This window comes from Pygoscelis adeliae, unplaced genomic scaffold (genome assembly GCF_000699105.1).
Source record: "Pygoscelis adeliae isolate BGI_AS28 unplaced genomic scaffold, ASM69910v1 Scaffold79, whole genome shotgun sequence".
Classification (NCBI taxonomy): Eukaryota; Metazoa; Chordata; class Aves; order Sphenisciformes; family Spheniscidae; genus Pygoscelis; species Pygoscelis adeliae.
In genome coordinates this window covers 2351522-2368782 of record NW_008825532.1, presented here as the reverse complement: position 1 = coordinate 2368782, position 17261 = coordinate 2351522, and the positions used below count along the sequence as shown (strand labels likewise).

The following is a 17261-nucleotide window of genomic DNA, read 5'->3' as shown; positions in this document are numbered from 1 at the left end:
GGCTGAGCCCGGCCTGGCTGGGGGAGCCGGCGGAGCCTCCCAGCTGGGACGTGGCTCTGGTCTCCCCAGGAATCCAAGAAGCACCTGGCCGGGTTGGGTGTGCTGGGACTGGGCAACCTGATCACTGAGATCACAGCCAGCGAGGAGGACAGCTCGGAGGCCGATGGATCCCACTTGGACGAGGAAGGTTAGGCACTGGGGTACCTGCGGTTAAATGGCAGAGGGACTGTAGGATCAGAGCTCGTATTGGAGAGGAAGAAACGCACCCAGGTCATCTGGGGCTGCAAGGACTATCATGATGTTACCTGGTCAGAGGTCCTCTAGCAAAGGCCTTGCCTTCTTGCCAGAGTGTGAATCCCACATTATCTTCTGGTTACTTCTGTACTTGTTCGCTTTAATTTTGTATAAGTTTTTTTTTTTACTTGTCTCTCCTGCCTTGCAAATAAGTTTATTCTGTGTTTTCCCCTATGATAAACAAGTCTATTTAGTGCACAGTATTATTACGTCTCTTTTTTATTTCTGAGCTTGTTGAACAGTTTCACTGAGTAAGTGAAAGGTGTTCTTTGCGCTAAAGTTGGTTAATTACCAATCTTTAGGGGAAATTCAGAGCTCTTGGAGCTTTTGGTTGGAATGAGGGCAAAAATACTCTGATGGGAGATGTTAATCAGATGTTTTTGTTCCTCTAAAAAAAGGAAGCATAGGAAACTACATAGTGATGTCTGAAGTTAGTAATGCGTATTAGGATAAAGTTTTGTGTGACTAGATTTCTTTTCTTCCTAGGCTGGGTTAAGAGCACAGAAGATGCTGTTGATTATTCAGATATTAATGAAGTGGCAGAAGATGAGAGCCGTAGGTATAAGCAGGCAATGGGCAGCCTGCAGCCAGTTCGAAGACCAGGTAAATGTGATTCGTGTTACACTCTAGCTGGAAGGTATTTTGGGTCAATGGGTCTTTGACAGTCTCTTATATGGGTGACATTGTGCCTTTTCACTCCTTGCTTCAAGAACCCAATATAAGCCTTTGTGAAACTGTGTTCACTGGATGAAGCCGCTGCTTGATATTGTCCTTTTTTAAGGAATTAGTTCCTCATTAGAGTTAAACTATGCTCAGAAGAGAAACCAGGATCCTCCTTTTGCTCTGGGATCCCCTGCAGAGAATACCCAATACCTGCTCATATTTCTTTAACCTGTGTTCTTAGGAAGAGCAGTATGCAGGAGGCCAGGTGCTTCTCGGAGATACTCAAAGATAGAGATAAGGTCCTGATCCCTTAGAGACTCACTTCAATCTTAATATCTCTCTCCTCTTTTACCCTTGAATTCTTTTTCTGAAATGACTTTCTGCAGAAGGCACTTTGGTTCTTTTGTTGGTCCCAGGGATCTCTGTCTGGCCTAGAACAGGTTTTCAAAAACATGCAGCTTTCCTCTTTCAGTAGCTGCTAGTGCAAATGCTACATCTTTGCATATTCCTTAAAGCTGCCTTACACTTAACCTTTCTGTTGACATGTTGTGGTTAGTGGGATGTAAAGGTGATTTGGGCTTTTTAACCACATTTTTCTTACTTCTTTAGCAGCTTTATTTGCTCTGCAAAGCATGAATAAGGGGAGGTGATAGCAGCATATATTATATATATATATTTTAAGTGCTTCAGTCATCTTTCTGTCAGTTTGCCTTTTTCCCTCCTTCCCACTCTTTCTTAAATTTCAGTCTTGCAAATGAGTTTGTGCAGGAAGCCGGACTTGTAAGAGTTTTGCATCTAGTTACAAAATGAGAACGGTCTCCTTACTAATGAGAAGACATGGTCTTCTCATCAGGCTGGGACAGGTATGAGGTAGTATAAATGGGAAGGGTGCCTGGTTCCTTTTTATTGTCAGCTTAATATGCAGTCTTGTCTCCTGACTGGTTAGATGAAGATGAGGATGATTACGATGCTGACTGTGAAGATATTGATTCCAAGTTGATGCCGCCGCCACCACCACCTCCAGTACCTGGAAAGAAAGAAGATGAAAAGGATGCAGCTGCCACTGGTGAGTGAGGACTTTCTTCTTCTCTCTGGCAATATGAATGTTTGAAGGAAGCAAACACTGCTGTGTAGCAGTTTGTTCTGCGGCAAGCACCACGCATCGTCAAAATTCCGTCTCCAGACTGCATCTAAAGGTGGGTCTTTGTCCTGATCTGCAACGTTATAGGATTGTCTGAAATGTAGGGTGAAATATTGTATTTCCAGTGATTGTTAAAATACTGATATTGACAATGAAACTGCTTTTTTATCTCATCCTCTCAGTTGTGGCTGGGAAATTCACCTGGAACGCTTAGGATAAAATGAAAGGTTAAACCAGAATGGTACTCATAACACCCGCAGAGGCTTAATTTTTGCATAACTTGGTATAAACAGTAGATGTGGCATTATGGGGTTGTACTAGGGGACAGGGAGGAAACCTCTTTGTTTATAAGGTGCTTGTTCTATTGTAGTATCTGAAGATGGAGACGGTATCATTTTGCCCTCCATCATTGCTCCTTCCTCTGCTGCCTCCGACAAGGTGGATTTCAGCAGCAGCTCTGATTCTGAGTCAGAGATGGGACCTCAAGAAGCCAGGCAGGCAGAATCCAAGGAAGGCAAACTCACACTTCCTCTTGCAGGAATCATGCAGCGAGATGCTACCAAACAGTTGCCAAGTGTTACAGAGCTCTTCCCGGAATTTCGACCAGGCAAGGTATTGTAAGAGATATGTGGAAGCGACAGAAACTGTATCATGTAAGCTCTCTAAATATAAATTGTATGGTATTAAGGGTATGTAGTAAGCAATCGCATAGATGTTCTTGCTTACCTCAATACTTTCTTTAGTTTCTGTGTGATGCTGTTTCCAGACTGCTTAACATGTAATGCTTTTCCTGCCATTTGCAGGAGCCTCTTAAAAAGCATCATATAAATCAGGTTGTGAAATAATGTTTTGCTCTTCTGTAGGACCATAGCACATGCCTGTTGATTTGTGAAAATTGGTTTTCTGAGGTAGTAGAGAATACTTTTGCCGGATGATTAAAAAACATAATGCTAATCTGTCTGCTTTCTGGCTTTTCTGGCAAATATTTGCTCCTCCTTTCATGCTGTCCTGAACTTGGTGTGCTCTTCCTGAAACAATTTGTGATCTGTATCCTTTACTTAATCCTCCCTCAAAACTGCTCTGAGCATGGATCAGAAATCAGCTCATTAACAAGTTGGCTGAAAGAATGATTGTTTTTTGCACAAAGCGAATTCATTACAATACTTTCCTAAATGCTCCCAAATAGCAAATGTAGTCGATGTATTTCAGTAATTATTTTGAAAGTTTTAAAGCTGTCAAGAGGAGAGGAAATGTGGGAGGGGAAGGAGAATAAAGATGAGCTTATAGTTGCCAAACAGATGGTTGTGAGCCAGGATAACTTCGTTTTATGTGTGCCTTCATCACAGGCTTTGTGTAAGGAGCTGGGCAATTTGCATAATTAAATGTCATGTTTTAATGATTTAGCTAACCTCTCTCTATTAGGAATCTAGGTGAGTCTGTAGCATAGAAGTTAGCCTTCTGGATGCTCTCTTGGCTTTTGCAAATCTGGTGTTTCCTGTGTTACTGTATTTTGTATCAGTTGGTGTGTTCGTTTATTTGGTGCTCAACATGTAATGTCAGGGACTGGTTCAGTGTTGAATGTGCCCAGTGGGTGCAGAAATCAGTGCAAGCTCTGATTGCTCTGAGCACTTCTCATAATTAATTCCTGAGCACTAGAGCTGGCAAAGCCTGAAATCCTGTAGATTTGGCTATGAGGATTGGTTGATGTCTGGGAATGTGCATGTTAATGTAGCACTGTTTTTCTTGATGAAATAGCATGTGGAGAAGCAGACTTTGTGTTTCATTAAACTGTTAGCAGCTTAACTATGTCTGAGACCTTTGCCCTTAGTGAACGGTCACTGAAACTGGCCAACGGGTTCAGAAGTAATCTGGGGGAGTTTTGGGAAGAACCCATGGATGTGGGTGGAGATGGACAGAGTAGTCATATAAACGTTATTTCCTTTGGAGATCAGCGTAACAGATTAACAGGGAATATTAATAGGATGTCTCTTTACAAATCTTTGGTTCTAATTCCTGTTTCCTAAATCTGTCAGTTAATTTGGGAATAATGCTTTCCCTCTTTACAAGAGTGCTCTGAAGAGACAATTATCAGTGCTTAAAAAACAGCAATCATAATCGTAGAAGAAACAGAAGAGAAAGTTTGTCATTAGTGCAGGTTTTGGAGGTATGCAGTATGCATATAGGGGAACTACGTTATGGTGGAAATAAAAATGAATGTATTATTTCTGGACCATGGTATTTCTTTTTATCTGATTGCTTAAGAAATCTCTGCTTTATATAACTGTCTTCTAGCTTTGTCTCTTTTGCTAATAATTTTGTCAACTCTTCTTCAATCTCCATGTGTCTTTCTGAAGGTTGTGGATTGTTCAAATTGAAAATAATTATTTCCAGGTGGTGTCTTGCTACATGCCCAATATGTAAAGGCAATCTTTCTTCCCTCTGTTGAGTTTCTTTGTGCCTGAAATTGAGAATAAATCCTTTTGAAAAGGAAGGATCCATCAAACAGATGGATCAGAAACTTTTTTCCAAGTATGACCAAGAGATTGTTGATTGCATCAGGGGTTGGGACTGTAGTACAGGCCAAGCTTCTGAATTTCAGAGTGCTGTTTTGTTACTGCTTTTCAGGTGAGGGACAGACAGACAAGCATTCCAAAGTGTTTTTTTTTCCTCTGACCCTCTTGTTTTTTCCTATTCTAGGTGCTGCGTTTCCTGCGTCTCTTTGGCCCTGGAAAGAACGTTCCATCAGTTTGGCGTAGTGCCCGAAGGAAACGCAAGAAGAAACATCGGGAATTGGCACAAGAAGTGCAGATACAGGAGGGTGAAGTTGTAGTTGAGAGTGGAATCGAAGGAAAATCTCCTTGGGAATATGAGTTTGCTGCTCCTCCCCCTCCTGAGCAGTGCCTTTCAGATGATGAGGTGGGATATCTGAGACTTAGAGAGGGTTGCCAGCTAGCACTGGGGGTAGTAGTGGATTGGACAGTGACTTTTAGAATAAAGAGCTTTTCCTCCAAAACAAAACTGGAGGACAGGGTTGGCTTGTATTCCAGCTGTGCAGAAGCTCTTCTCCCGATACTAGTCAGTGACTTCAGGTGATTGCTTCTTATGGATGCAGCCTTCTCCATGGTACAGGATCAATAGGAGAGCTTCTCCTCTTTGTATGAAGAAGAAATGTCTGTGTTCTTGGAAGTCTAATTGCAGAACATTCTTAAGGCAGCTAGTAAGTATGGAAAAGCACTTCTTAGAAATACTTCTCTCCTCCGAGAATAAGCTGGAAAACTTGGATGGAAGAAACCTCTTACCGACACTTAGATAGACCATCAGTGTAACCATTCCCTCCTTTGCTGTGCTTCAGATTACCATGATGGCACCTGTGGAATCGAAATTTTCTCAGTCAACTGGTGATATAGACAAAGTGACAGATACAAAGCCAAAAGTGGCAGAGTGGCGCTATGGCCCAGCACAGCTCTGGTATGATATGCTGGGGATCCCTGAAGATGGCAGTGGATTTGATTATGGTTTCAAGCTGAAAGAGAAGAAGGAGCAGAAGGTTAAAGGACACACAGATGAGGGGGTGAGAGGGGAACTGTGGGGGAAGGTGTGGAGATGTGTGTGGCACTGGGGGGTTGCTGCACAATGAGAGCTTGGTGATGGGCCGGTGGATGGTTGTGCACCATGCAAAATGAGACTTTTAATTTTCCTCCTTTAGTTTGAAAGTATAAAGTCAATGCAGGTCTTCAAGCAACTATTCTTTCCTTCCAGGATGCAGGGTTGATGGATGAGAAGGATGATCTGCTAGCTGATGAGCACTTCCTTATGGTGACACAGCTCCAATGGGAGGATGATGTTATCTGGAATGGAGAAGATGTCAAGCACAAAGGGACTAAGACACAGCGGGCAAGTTTGGCAGGCTGGCTGCCATCCAGCATGACTAGAAATGCCACTGCATACAATGCCCAACAAGGTAATCAATGGTCTGATATGAATTGTACTTCCTGTAGTTGAGCTGACTCATTGCATGCTTTCGTGTCAAATACAGAACATAATTCTTCCTGTCGGGGGATGTTTTGTGGCAAAATCACAGCTCCGCTCAGAATTCTGAGACTCTTACTTTCTTCCCAAAAACAGAGTAGGTCCCTTCTTTTAAAGAAAATATCAACTCTGGCTTTCTTCTCTCCATGTGGAATACCAGATGCTAGATCCATCTACATTAGTATCAAGCAATGCTACACTTAGGATGTCTGCTGTTTATAGGCCAACGGAATTTTCTTGATATGTTTTTTTAATTGGAAGAATTGTGTAAAAGTCTTCTGAAGTTTCTCCTGAACTAATAATGATATTCTGTTATTTCTAGATAGGAAGTAACAATTCTTAACAAGCGTCAGACTTCTCTTAGACACAGATGCATTTTAAATTTAAATTGCTTGTGTAGAATGAATGTTTATCATCTGTTTGTTATATCTTATCCTGCTTCTACAAGGAAAGACTAACAGAAATGTTACATCTTCATTGGGTACTAGTGTCAATCCTTTACTGTTCAGCTAAGAGTACAAGACACTCTGAGGAGTTGGATAGGTGAATTGGGGATAGCTTTTTATAACAATTTTCATTTCAGCACAGTTGTGCCTGAGCTATCCAGGCCTGGGCTCACTGTGTTTGAGTCCCATCACAAGTTACAGTAACATGTTAAACATGGTTGGTCTGTTCACATGTGTTAAGTCTTATGCCTTCTGGAAGCATTCACTTAAGTGACATAAGTGACATGTGAGCACAGGTGAGTTGGTCTGCCCTGGGAGAAGCTGCTTCCACAGAATGATTTCTTGAGGTCTGCTTGGCCATCCTTTTTTCTGACAGTTTGACATAAGACAGGAAGCTGCTGGAGGCCAGATCAAATGTTCTGTCAATGGCAACTGTCTGTTCAAGGGCTCTCACTTTTATAGGGACCATACAGAAATGCACCTTACACATTGCCACACAGCATATGCAAAGCAAGGCAAACATAACTTTGAAGAGGCTGCAGACTCCAGCAGTAAGCTGTGGGTGAACATGTTTTTGTAAGTCATACCCGTACTAATGTCACATGACACTCTGTGATATGAGCAGTAGGCCCATCCTGCTTCAGGCTGGAAATCACTCTCCATGCAGCCCCTAAGTTCTGATTTAAAGCAATGCAATGCCCCCTAACCCTCCCACTCAAGCTAACCTTACTTTTGTTTTCCTTTTCTCTAGGTTTGAACCGCAGTGGCTCTTTGCTCAATCCACCAATTCCACTAGCACAGAAACCAAATGTAGCAGGAGTCCTGGGTATAGCAAAGGGCAAAGAAAAGCAGGTCCCTGAACAGCAAGGTAATGAGGATGTCAATCTTTGGCCTACGAATAGGTGCATATGACATGTTTCTGTATAGACTTGTGTTCTGTGTAATAGCAGGGTCCTTTTTTGGCAACCAGGTGTAGATAAAAGGGATACTTGTTTGCTCTAAAACCTGGTAGAGGCCCTATTTCATTCTTGGAGGTTCTCTGTGTTTCGGTGGAGCAAAATCTCATTGCTAAAGCTGAGACTTGGGGCTCTGCTTCTGCTTTGCTTCCAAGATGAGTTTTCTTTTGCCTTTTAGAGGTCCTGCCTCAGAAAGCCCTGAAAGATGGGGAAGGTTGAGGAAATAAGATGTGGGGATGAGCTCTGAAATGGTTTTCTGCCAAGGTAGTGTATAAAACTCTTAAGGATTCTACCTTATGATTGTTGCAGTTTCCCTGGATGAAGACAAGCCGTGGTACTCTATTTTCCCCATTGATAATGAAGAGTTAGTATATGGCCGTTGGGAAGACAATATCATCTGGGATGATCAGGCAATGGAAAGCTACTTGGATCCCCCTGTCTTAACACTTGATCCAAATGATGAGAACATAATTCTGGGTATGTTTACGGCATCCAGAAATTTGACTCAAATGGGAAAAGATAAGTGGAAATGGAAGCAAGGATTTATAGTCACACTGTAATGGAAATAAATGGGCTGGGGCAATACTTACGGCCTTTCTTTGTTCTGGCTTTTGAAGATAATTTGCAAGTAATCAAAGGCCTAAGCAGAAAAAGGCAATGCTAATAACTCTAATGGTGTGTTTTAACTTTAAGCTCCCAAGTTAAAAGCAGTAACAGGAGAGTAAAAATTAATGCCCTGAAACTTAAATTTAGCATAATTAATCTGACTCTTGGTGTGTTTTAGAAGCAACTGTCTTAATTTTACTTGCATGTTGGTTTGAAGAGAGAAGGTAGAGAAGTAAACCACAAACTAGCCCATGCCATTCTCAGCTTGGCTTGTATTCAAAGCCTGAAGAGGCAGATTCCTTAAGCCTCTTTCAGGCTATGGTAATGGCACATGGGAGCAATGACTTTGCATAATACCTGTCAGCATTTTTGTTGCTGCTACAAACTTACTCAGTATTCCTGGAGTTTGATTTGAATGTACTCCCTGCTTATATTGCTACGAGCTGGAGAGATTTTTGTCTTATTTGCACCACTAAAGTCACCACTTTCTCTTAGATGTGTGTGTTGGTAATCTTCAAGCAGCCTTATGTAATTTAAGGATAGGCATATCTTGCTACACTTGCATATGTCCTGGATTGCATTTCCTTCCTCGGGAAAGTAAGTTAGTTCTAAGAATTTCCATATGTATTGATTGGAATGTTTTGGTGTTAGCCAGCAACCTTGAAAATCATTCTTAATTTGAGCTTGATTAAAGTAAAGACAAACAGACTTGCAGTATTTTCTTTCTAAGTCTGAAATACACCACAAAATTGCAGATGTTTGTGTAAATAGTGACAAAGGTGAACCCATTCTTATTTTATATAGAGTGACATGAGATCTGTGCATGAAGTTGATACAGCGTTTACCAAGCCCATGTCACTAGGCCCTGCTTGTCGTGTGAAAATCTTACTTGGAGAATCCATGCTTCACAAGTTGCTAACTTCTAAAATTCATACTACTTTCCTGGAATTTTTCAGGAATCCCTTTTGGGTTCAGGTCCATATTATTGTTGGATTCAGACTCACTTTCATGTTGTATATATGTAGGGAAGAAAAGGATTATTAATACATGTAGTTGAGAAACAGTATTGGCACTCCTTTTGCCTTGACTCTCAACTCTTTAGAATAGCTTTGACAGAACAGATGCTATTTCTTGTACTTTCATTGATTAGATTATTAGTAAATTTTGTGTTGAGCAGTGGATACCCCAAGTAATCCCCACAATCATCTTCCTCCCACTCAAATCTACTTACTGCTGAAGAAGGTAAGGTAGAGATTTAAGCATGGAGCTTTTCTGCGTTTGTTGTGCTTGTTTCATATTAACCTGTATGGAGGAAAAGGAGGAGTATAGAAGGTGGACAGTCACCCCAGAAACTGAACAAAAAGGCTAAAATGTCTGGACCAAGCTGCAGCTCAGTAGGAGGTTGCGGTGCTGAAAAGGGAACACTAGGACAAGTGCCCTACAGTGTGATTGCTTGTGTTTTTAGAAATTCCTGATGAAAAGGAAGAAATGACTTTGAACTCACCATCCAAGGAGAACAAGAAAGAATCTTCTCTAAAGAAGAGTCGAATCCTGTTGGGAAAAACAGGTGTCATCAAGGAAGAACCACAGCAGGTCAGCATAAGCTTTAGCACCTTGCAGGTTGGGAATGATGTGGAAGGAGTGATTTTTTTTTTTTTTTTTTTTTTGACACCTCTCTCTCTGTTTAAAATTGAATTAGAACATGTCTCAGCCAGAGGTGAAGGATCCCTGGAACCTCTCCAATGATGAGTTTTACTACCCCAAACAGCAGGGACTTCGAGGAACCTTTGGAGGCAACATCATTCAGGTAGTCACAGTGGTGTTGGTAGTCACAGAGTGAGAGATAGATAAGAGTGTCTTGGTAGGAGGTTTCTAGCTGAGAGTATGATTTAGGATTTGTAGAAAACCAGAATTTAGATTACAGCAGGTCAGTTAAGTGTTCATGAGAGATTTTTTTTAAATATTTAATTAAAATGATTAGAAAGGAGTTTGAACTAACTCTTCTTGATTGCCCCTTCAAACTGAGGTTTAGGTGCTAGAACTTCCTGTATCATACTTGCCATGCTTTTGTTTCATGTCTCTCTGTAGTACTTTTTCTGAAGCAGTAGTGGGAGGGGGGAAAGTGGTGCAGATAGTCAAGACGTGAGGCTGTGTTTCTGTTACTAGTGTGAGTTTTAATCTGGATATTATAAAAATAACTTAGATAATGATGAATTTGAACTACTGCTCAGTAGCCCTAGGTGAAGAGGTGGTTTTTTTTCCTCCTTCATTGTGGTATTCAGTGACGTCTTCTAAAACCTCATCTGATTCCAGCCTCTTCTGTAATGGGAAAAATGCATGTAATTCCAAATGCACTTCTCTCCCACTGATAGGGATAATGGCTTTGCATGCTCCTAGTTAATAAAAAAATCCTCTTATTAGGTACCATTTGAAATAGTAAAATTAAAGTTGTTTCTGTACAGAAAGATCTATATATGGACCTAAGCACTTTCTGTCAAAAGGCAACATGTATGATAACAAGTGAATTTCAATGCACTAGTATTGCTGCTGGCAGACCTAAAAATATTACTAGGTTCTGTTATATAAGGGTTAGCAGGATAGGAGGATGATCTTGGTTTTGAGATGATACATGTCATTCATAACACATATTTTGTTCTTGTGTTAGCACTCTATCCCAGCAGTGGAACTTCGCCAGCCATTCTTTCCCACCCATATGGGTCCTATGAAGCTCCGACAATTTCATCGGCCTCCCCTGAAGAAATACTCTTTTGGTGCCTTGTCCCAACCAGGGCCCCATGCTGTGCAACCTCTGCTGAAGCACATAAAAAAGAAAGCCAAGGTACAGTTATTTTTCTCTGTATCTGATGTCTGCTGTGGCTCCATTTGCACAGCAGATCTGTTTGATGTGCTGTTTTCCTAACACTGTCTTTCCACTGGCACAGATGCGAGAGCAGGAGCGTCAGGCTTCTGGCGGGGGTGAAATGTTCTTCATGCGCACACCACAGGACCTAACTGGCAAGGATGGAGATCTCATCCTTGCTGAATACAGTGAGGAAAATGCCCCTTTAATGATGCAGGTTGGCATGGCAACAAAGATTAAAAATTACTACAAAAGGGTGAGTATGCAGGTTTTGCTGTTGGATAGTGATTTTCTTCTGCTTCTCACTGAGTACTGACTGCACCTTCATTGCATGTTGCAGAAGCCTGGCAAAGATCCAGGAGCTCCAGACTGTAAATATGGAGAGACTGTTTATTGTCACACTTCTCCGTTCTTGGGTTCTCTGCATCCAGGCCAGTTACTGCAGGTGAGAAAAGCAAGCATAAGGTGACAGAAAAGTTGAACGTGGAGTAATAGGCAGAATGTTTCATGCCCTGTTTATTGAATCACAAATAATGCTCAACTTCCAAAAAAACAGATTCAGTTTCATTTCCAGTTTAATTCTCTGTTTACTCATAATGATTCAGTTCTTGGCTTTTTTAAAAAAAGTATCTCTGTTGTATATTTTTTAAAATTTTTGTAGGAATGATAGCAATTGCAGGAAGTGAATTTTTGCTGCTTTGCTTTGTAATGGCATTAGAAATACTGTTGGAGAGGACTGAGTGGAAGGCCAAAGCTGCTTGAATGTTGGGGAGCTCAGTGTTGGAGGGGATAGAAAACATGGATTTATCATGGTCCACGATGTGTGAGCAAAACCTTATGTGTACTTTCTGAGAATTGCACTGCTAGTTGTCTGCTGGATGCCAGTTACTAGTCAGGTGTCTAGACTTCTGCTTTTATGAGCCTTTCTCTGTTGTTGAAATACATACAGTTCAGATGGGGAGTGGAGTTAAGACTGTTGTAAGGACCACCTGGTTACAAAATCCATGATAAATGTAAAAATAAATTGATTCCAGTTAATGGTAGCTGCTCTTGCTGCAGCGATAATTCTGTCCATGCTGTACCACGATAAAAAAGTACGGTGAAGGTTGATATTAGAGATTCATCACAGAACTGACAATGCTAATTGTTAAAGCCTAGGAGGACTTCATCAGGGATAAAACAGGACTTCTGGAAAGCTTGAAGTGAGGACAGGGCCATCTCAGGGAAAGCTTTGCAATGTGGATGAGGGTAGTGTGGGAGAGTAGCAGTGGGTAAGGCTTGTGGAAGCCCTATAGGTGGAGAAAACCCTTTATAGAGGAGGGTGGTCTTTACAGTTCCACTCAGTCTAGTGCCTCCTTGGTGCTAGTTTAAACTTTCTTACCTTTAAATGCTGAAGTCTGCTGCTCTCTGCTTTTCTGGTTAGGTTCTTACAACCTCCTTTCCTGAGCAAAGTCTTCAGTCCTTGCTTCTGTTGCCTTCTCCCATTCCCAGACTGTGCGTGTGTCCTGGGCTGGTTTCCGTGGTTATAGTGTTATTCTGCATCTGTGTTCTTTCTGTCCCTTTTTAAAGTACCTCCTTAAAGGTCAGTCCAAAGAGCCCTTCAAACTCTTTCTGCATTTGTTCTAGGTTTTCTTATGCTTTTGTGCTTTATCCTTGGTTATTCTCTGTATAAGCAAGGAATGTTCTGACTGAACATCTACATATATTGTGATATAAATGATGGTGCACCGTTGGAATGACTGGGGTTTTTAAAGATCTTTTTTGTAGATTGAGTTACAGAAAATTTGATCAAAACCTGACTTTCAAGCTTTGATTTGTTTCTCTTATTAGGCATTTGAAAACAACCTTTTCCGGGCCCCTATCTATTTACATAAGATGCCTGAAACGGATTTCCTGATTATCCGGACACGACAAGGCTATTATGTTCGAGAATTAGTGGATATTTTTGTAGTTGGTCAGGAGTGCCCACTTTATGAAGTACCTGGTCCCAACTCTAAACGAGCTAACACCCATATCAGAGATTTTCTGCAGGTATGATAAGAGACAGTTTGGGGATCTGAGGGGTCTTTGGAGAAAGCCCATGGCATAGGCATGGGCCTCATGTGGACAGCCTTGATTTGAGAAGCTCATTGCCCTGCTATGGCTCCCTTTTTTTTGGTTTTGTTTTGGTTTTTTGTTGTGATGTTAACCATACAGACCATTTTGGTTGTCATTTAACCAACGATTTATAGCATGCTGCTTCTGTTTATTTGCATCCTATCTGATAAGTATATGATAGAGGCTTTTTATTAACCAAAGTAAAAGGTTATAAGATTATATAAAGTGTAGGAAACTGATGAAATTAGAATGAACTTTGAAGTGGTTATGCTGTATAAAATGACAGTTACATGGGTTTTACTAAGAGGCAATTAAGGGATCTTACTGCAGTCCTATGACATAGCACACAATTAGAGTTGCTTCATAGGTCTTCTAGATCTTGAGGCAGTTAAGCTTTGGGACTGTCAGTGACCATTCAAATAAATATCCCCAAATTTAGGTTTTGGAGAAAATTTCTAGTAATTTACTGTCAGTTTAATTCAAAATTATAACTCAAGAGGTATTTGCAGAGCAGGAAAATCCCTGCCGTTCCCAGAGTTTGAGTTGCTGTACCAAAGCAGGAACATTTCTAATGTGATAATACAAAATTTCAAGACAAAAGTTTTTTCCACATCTCATTCTCAAAAATAGCTGAACCTGAAGCAGACATGTGGCTTGGAAAACTTTACTAAGTAAATTTAGAAGAAACAATGGGTTTTAAGTAGGAAGTCTGAAGTAGTCACTAGAAACAGCATTGTCTATACTGTCTTTGCAGGTTTGTTGTATTCTTTCTTTGGACATCACAAATGAGTCTTGTTTTGTAGGTTTTTATTTATCGCCTCTTTTGGAAAAGCAGAGACCGTCCTCGGAGAATTCGCATGGAGGATATCAAGAAGGCCTTTCCCTCGCACTCAGAGAGTAGTATCCGAAAGCGGCTAAAGCTTTGTGCTGATTTTAAACGCACAGGTATTTAAAGATTTTATGTGGTGGTCAGCCATTCTTTGCTGCTCTTGGAGTTCCAAACAGAGCAGGAGGAGGCAACATCTCCTCCTGATAAACCATGTTTGAAAACATCTATTTGAAGAACTGAAATGTAATCTGATAGTCTTTTTGTTCCAATTTTTATAAATGTGCACTTTCTTTTGGCACAAGTGTGCTTGATTGTCAGAAATGACTACAGTTTGGACACTTCTTTTATAACCCTTTGGGCAATGATTTACTCGTAAAGTAACAATGTATGACACCAACACATACATGTTCCCTTCCCTCTGTGTATGGCTGTGTTGTGTTTTGAAAGCAAATACATGCCAGTAGAAGCTTTTCCCATCTTCCTGAGTCTAATAGTGCTCTGAGAGCCTGAGTTCTGATTTTTGTATATGCAGAATGATAAACGTGGTAATACAAAGCTTTTTAGGCTAGCCATGGGGAAAAGTAGTTTGAGGTGAGGAAGTGAAAGGTGGATTAAATGCTTTTGGAATGTAGTTTATACATTGAATGAGCATGAATGTATGAGAGTTTGCTGATATAACAGGTGCTGAGTTAGGGGGTGTTGATTTAGACAAATGCAGAACAAAAAAACTTATCACTTTTAGTGGTCTAAGTGTCACAGATTTGTCATACTTGCTCCTTTTGCCAGCATTGCAGCAGGGTACCAAATCTTGAAATACAGTTAGGATTATGATGGCATCCAGCATTTGTGGGAAACTACTCAGTGTTTGATCTGTGCGTTTTTCAGGGATGGACTCAAACTGGTGGGTTTTAAAGCCAGATTTCAGATTGCCAACAGAGGAAGAGATCAGAGCAATGGTATCTCCAGAACAGTGCTGTGCTTATTACAGCATGATTGCAGCTGAGCAGCGACTGAAGGTAAACGCTCCTTGTAGGCTGTAAGGCAAGTTACTGACAAGTAGTTCTGTGAAGGGTGAGGCTAGGTAGCACCTTCTGCCTAAAGCTAATTTTGCTATAAAGTAGGCAAATTAGGCCCCTGACTACTGGGCAACTTGCTACGTTTACTGCTGTGTAAAAAGGGAGTTAAGTTCTTCAAGAGAGAGACATTATATTCTTACTACCTATTATTTGGATATTGAGTTAGCTATGCTCTAAGGTAGCAAAGGGAAGGTATGAGAAAAGGCTTATGTTTCTATGTGGAGCTCTACAGCAGAAAGTAACCAGTATGTGGCTGTGAGTGAGACTGGTTATTTTTTTGAAATCGAGTGCAGTATTTAGTTATGGAGTTTGTCAAAGTACTGGGCAGTTTGACATCTGTGATACTGTGGGTCACAGTGAATCTTGAAAACAGCTGTCTGTGGAAGTCTGCTTGTTCAGCACAATGAGTCTCCACAGGAGATTCATAATATGCTTCTAGTTCTCTCTCCAGTACCCTTTTTAAGACTTTAGGTTCTCATTTTTTCCTAATATTTCTCTGCAGGATGCAGGTTATGGGGAGAAATCCTTCTTTGCGCCAGAAGAGGAGAATGAAGAGGATTTCCAAATGAAGATAGATGATGAGGTACTGTCAGAGTGATGCATGAGCATGCATGCCAATATATAAATCTGCATGGCAGGAGAGAAACGAGGTCTTTAAATATAAAGACATATTTAAAGTAGGATTCAGTAGATAAAATGTTCCTGCGACTTTCCTGGGAACTCTGCTGCCAAGCTTATACCTGTGTTTGGGGATCCTTCTTGCCAGGTCCTTTCAGGACTAGGCTTTTTGCCTTAAAAGCCTTTTGTGAGTTATCTAGCACTTTGGTTCTTCATAGAGGTTTTATCAGGGCAGCTGAAGTATCAAGAAGTGGAATTCACTCTCATTATGTCAATTGAAAAGTTCTCAGTATGATTGGAAGAAGCCAAAATAAAAAGCTTGGAATTCTCCTTGATGGTAGCAGGATTGTGAGGGCATGTTTTTTTTCTTGCTGGCAGGTGCGCACAGCTCCATGGAACACCACACGAGCCTTCATTGCTGCTATGAAGGGCAAGTGCCTCCTAGAAGTGACTGGTGTAGCAGATCCTACCGGTTGCGGTGAAGGATTTTCTTATGTGAAGATTCCAAACAAACCAACTCAGCAGAAGGTATAGTTCCCAAGGTTGGGTTGGACAAGGAGCAATAACTGGAAAGTCATGGAGAAATGGAGTAAATATGGGGCATCAGGAAGAGAAAATATCAGAAGATGAGCCTAGGAAAGACTATTATGTGATGACATTAATAGGCTGCATCTTCCTCTGAACAGGATGATAAAGAACCTCAGCCAGTGAAAAAGACAGTGACTGGGACAGATGCTGATCTGCGCCGACTTTCTCTCAAAAATGCCAAACAGCTTCTGCGTAAATTTGGAGTGCCCGAAGAGGAGGTGAGCATGAACCTGGAGCAGGTTACAGAGTTCTCTTCACTAATGGATTCAGCAGCTGATGGTGGAAGGGATGTATACGTTTCTACTCTGATCTCGTGTGGAAAGGAGTTGAAATCCGCAGTCAGCTACCTCAGTTGTATGTCTCTAAAGCCATTTCTAGTCTGTCTTCCTCTTTCCAGATAAAGAAGCTGTCCCGGTGGGAAGTGATTGATGTGGTACGTACGATGTCTACAGAGCAGGCTCGTTCAGGGGAAGGTCCTATGAGCAAATTTGCACGTGGGTCTCGGTTTTCTGTAGCAGAACATCAGGAGAGATACAAAGAAGAGTGTCAGCGCATCTTTGATTTACAAAATAAGTAAGTTCTTATCTGATGTTTACAGCCTTGAACGCCACCCTGTCCCCACCTTAAAGGTCCAGAACTATGTATGCCTGGGGCTCACTGATATGTAGTGGTATAGATGTTGATTCAACTGGTTGGGCCCACAAAATACAGCACTGAGAAAGAGGGCTTTGGCTGTTAACAGAAACTTATGGGTTAGCCTTAGTGTCTTGCTGTCATAGACCTTTTGGAAAGGTAGAATGAGGTGCATAGTCTGCCACGTATAATGGCACGACATGTTCCACTGTTCCACAGGTCAGTAGTTCACCACCCTGTTTCCTTTCTTTTTTGTTTTGTTTTGGTTTTTTGTTTTTTGTTAACAGCAGTTTGCCATCTCTTTCTTGGGTAGCAGCTACTAATTCTATGTCCTATTCAGAACTGTCGGAAGAATTCATGCATTATTCCTTGTTCTGGCCCAAGACCTGAGAGTGGGGAGGGAATATAGTACTGTTGATGGTGAA

General features: G+C 41.2%; 1 protein-coding gene across 2 annotated transcripts in view; it reads left to right on the top strand.

The window, feature by feature from the left end:
* Positions 1 to 73: 73 nt before the first annotated feature.
* Positions 74 to 17261, top strand: part of TAF1 (TAF1 RNA polymerase II, TATA box binding protein (TBP)-associated factor, 250kDa) — a 32877-nt gene continuing 15689 nt past the window's right edge. Inside the window, exons 1-21 of one of the 2 annotated variants that reach the window (XM_009331652.1) lie at positions 74 to 187; positions 781 to 897; positions 1904 to 2023; positions 2469 to 2710; positions 4796 to 5014; positions 5451 to 5669; positions 5858 to 6059; positions 7325 to 7441; positions 7839 to 8006; positions 9601 to 9728; positions 9835 to 9942; positions 10801 to 10974; positions 11078 to 11251; positions 11336 to 11440; positions 12826 to 13026; positions 13896 to 14037; positions 14807 to 14937; positions 15500 to 15580; positions 15994 to 16143; positions 16302 to 16421; positions 16601 to 16776. In XM_009331652.1, the coding sequence (XP_009329927.1) occupies positions 867 to 897; positions 1904 to 2023; positions 2469 to 2710; positions 4796 to 5014; positions 5451 to 5669; positions 5858 to 6059; positions 7325 to 7441; positions 7839 to 8006; positions 9601 to 9728; positions 9835 to 9942; positions 10801 to 10974; positions 11078 to 11251; positions 11336 to 11440; positions 12826 to 13026; positions 13896 to 14037; positions 14807 to 14937; positions 15500 to 15580; positions 15994 to 16143; positions 16302 to 16421; positions 16601 to 16776 (3008 nt within the window). In that variant the 5' untranslated portion in view covers positions 74 to 187; positions 781 to 866. Of the gene's footprint in view, positions 188 to 780; positions 898 to 1903; positions 2024 to 2468; positions 2711 to 4795; positions 5015 to 5450; positions 5670 to 5857; positions 6060 to 7324; positions 7442 to 7838; positions 8007 to 9600; positions 9729 to 9834; positions 9943 to 10800; positions 10975 to 11077; positions 11252 to 11335; positions 11441 to 12825; positions 13027 to 13895; positions 14038 to 14806; positions 14938 to 15499; positions 15581 to 15993; positions 16144 to 16301; positions 16422 to 16600; positions 16777 to 17261 lie in introns of those variants that run through there. The other variant, XM_009331651.1, reaches the window with a different exon arrangement.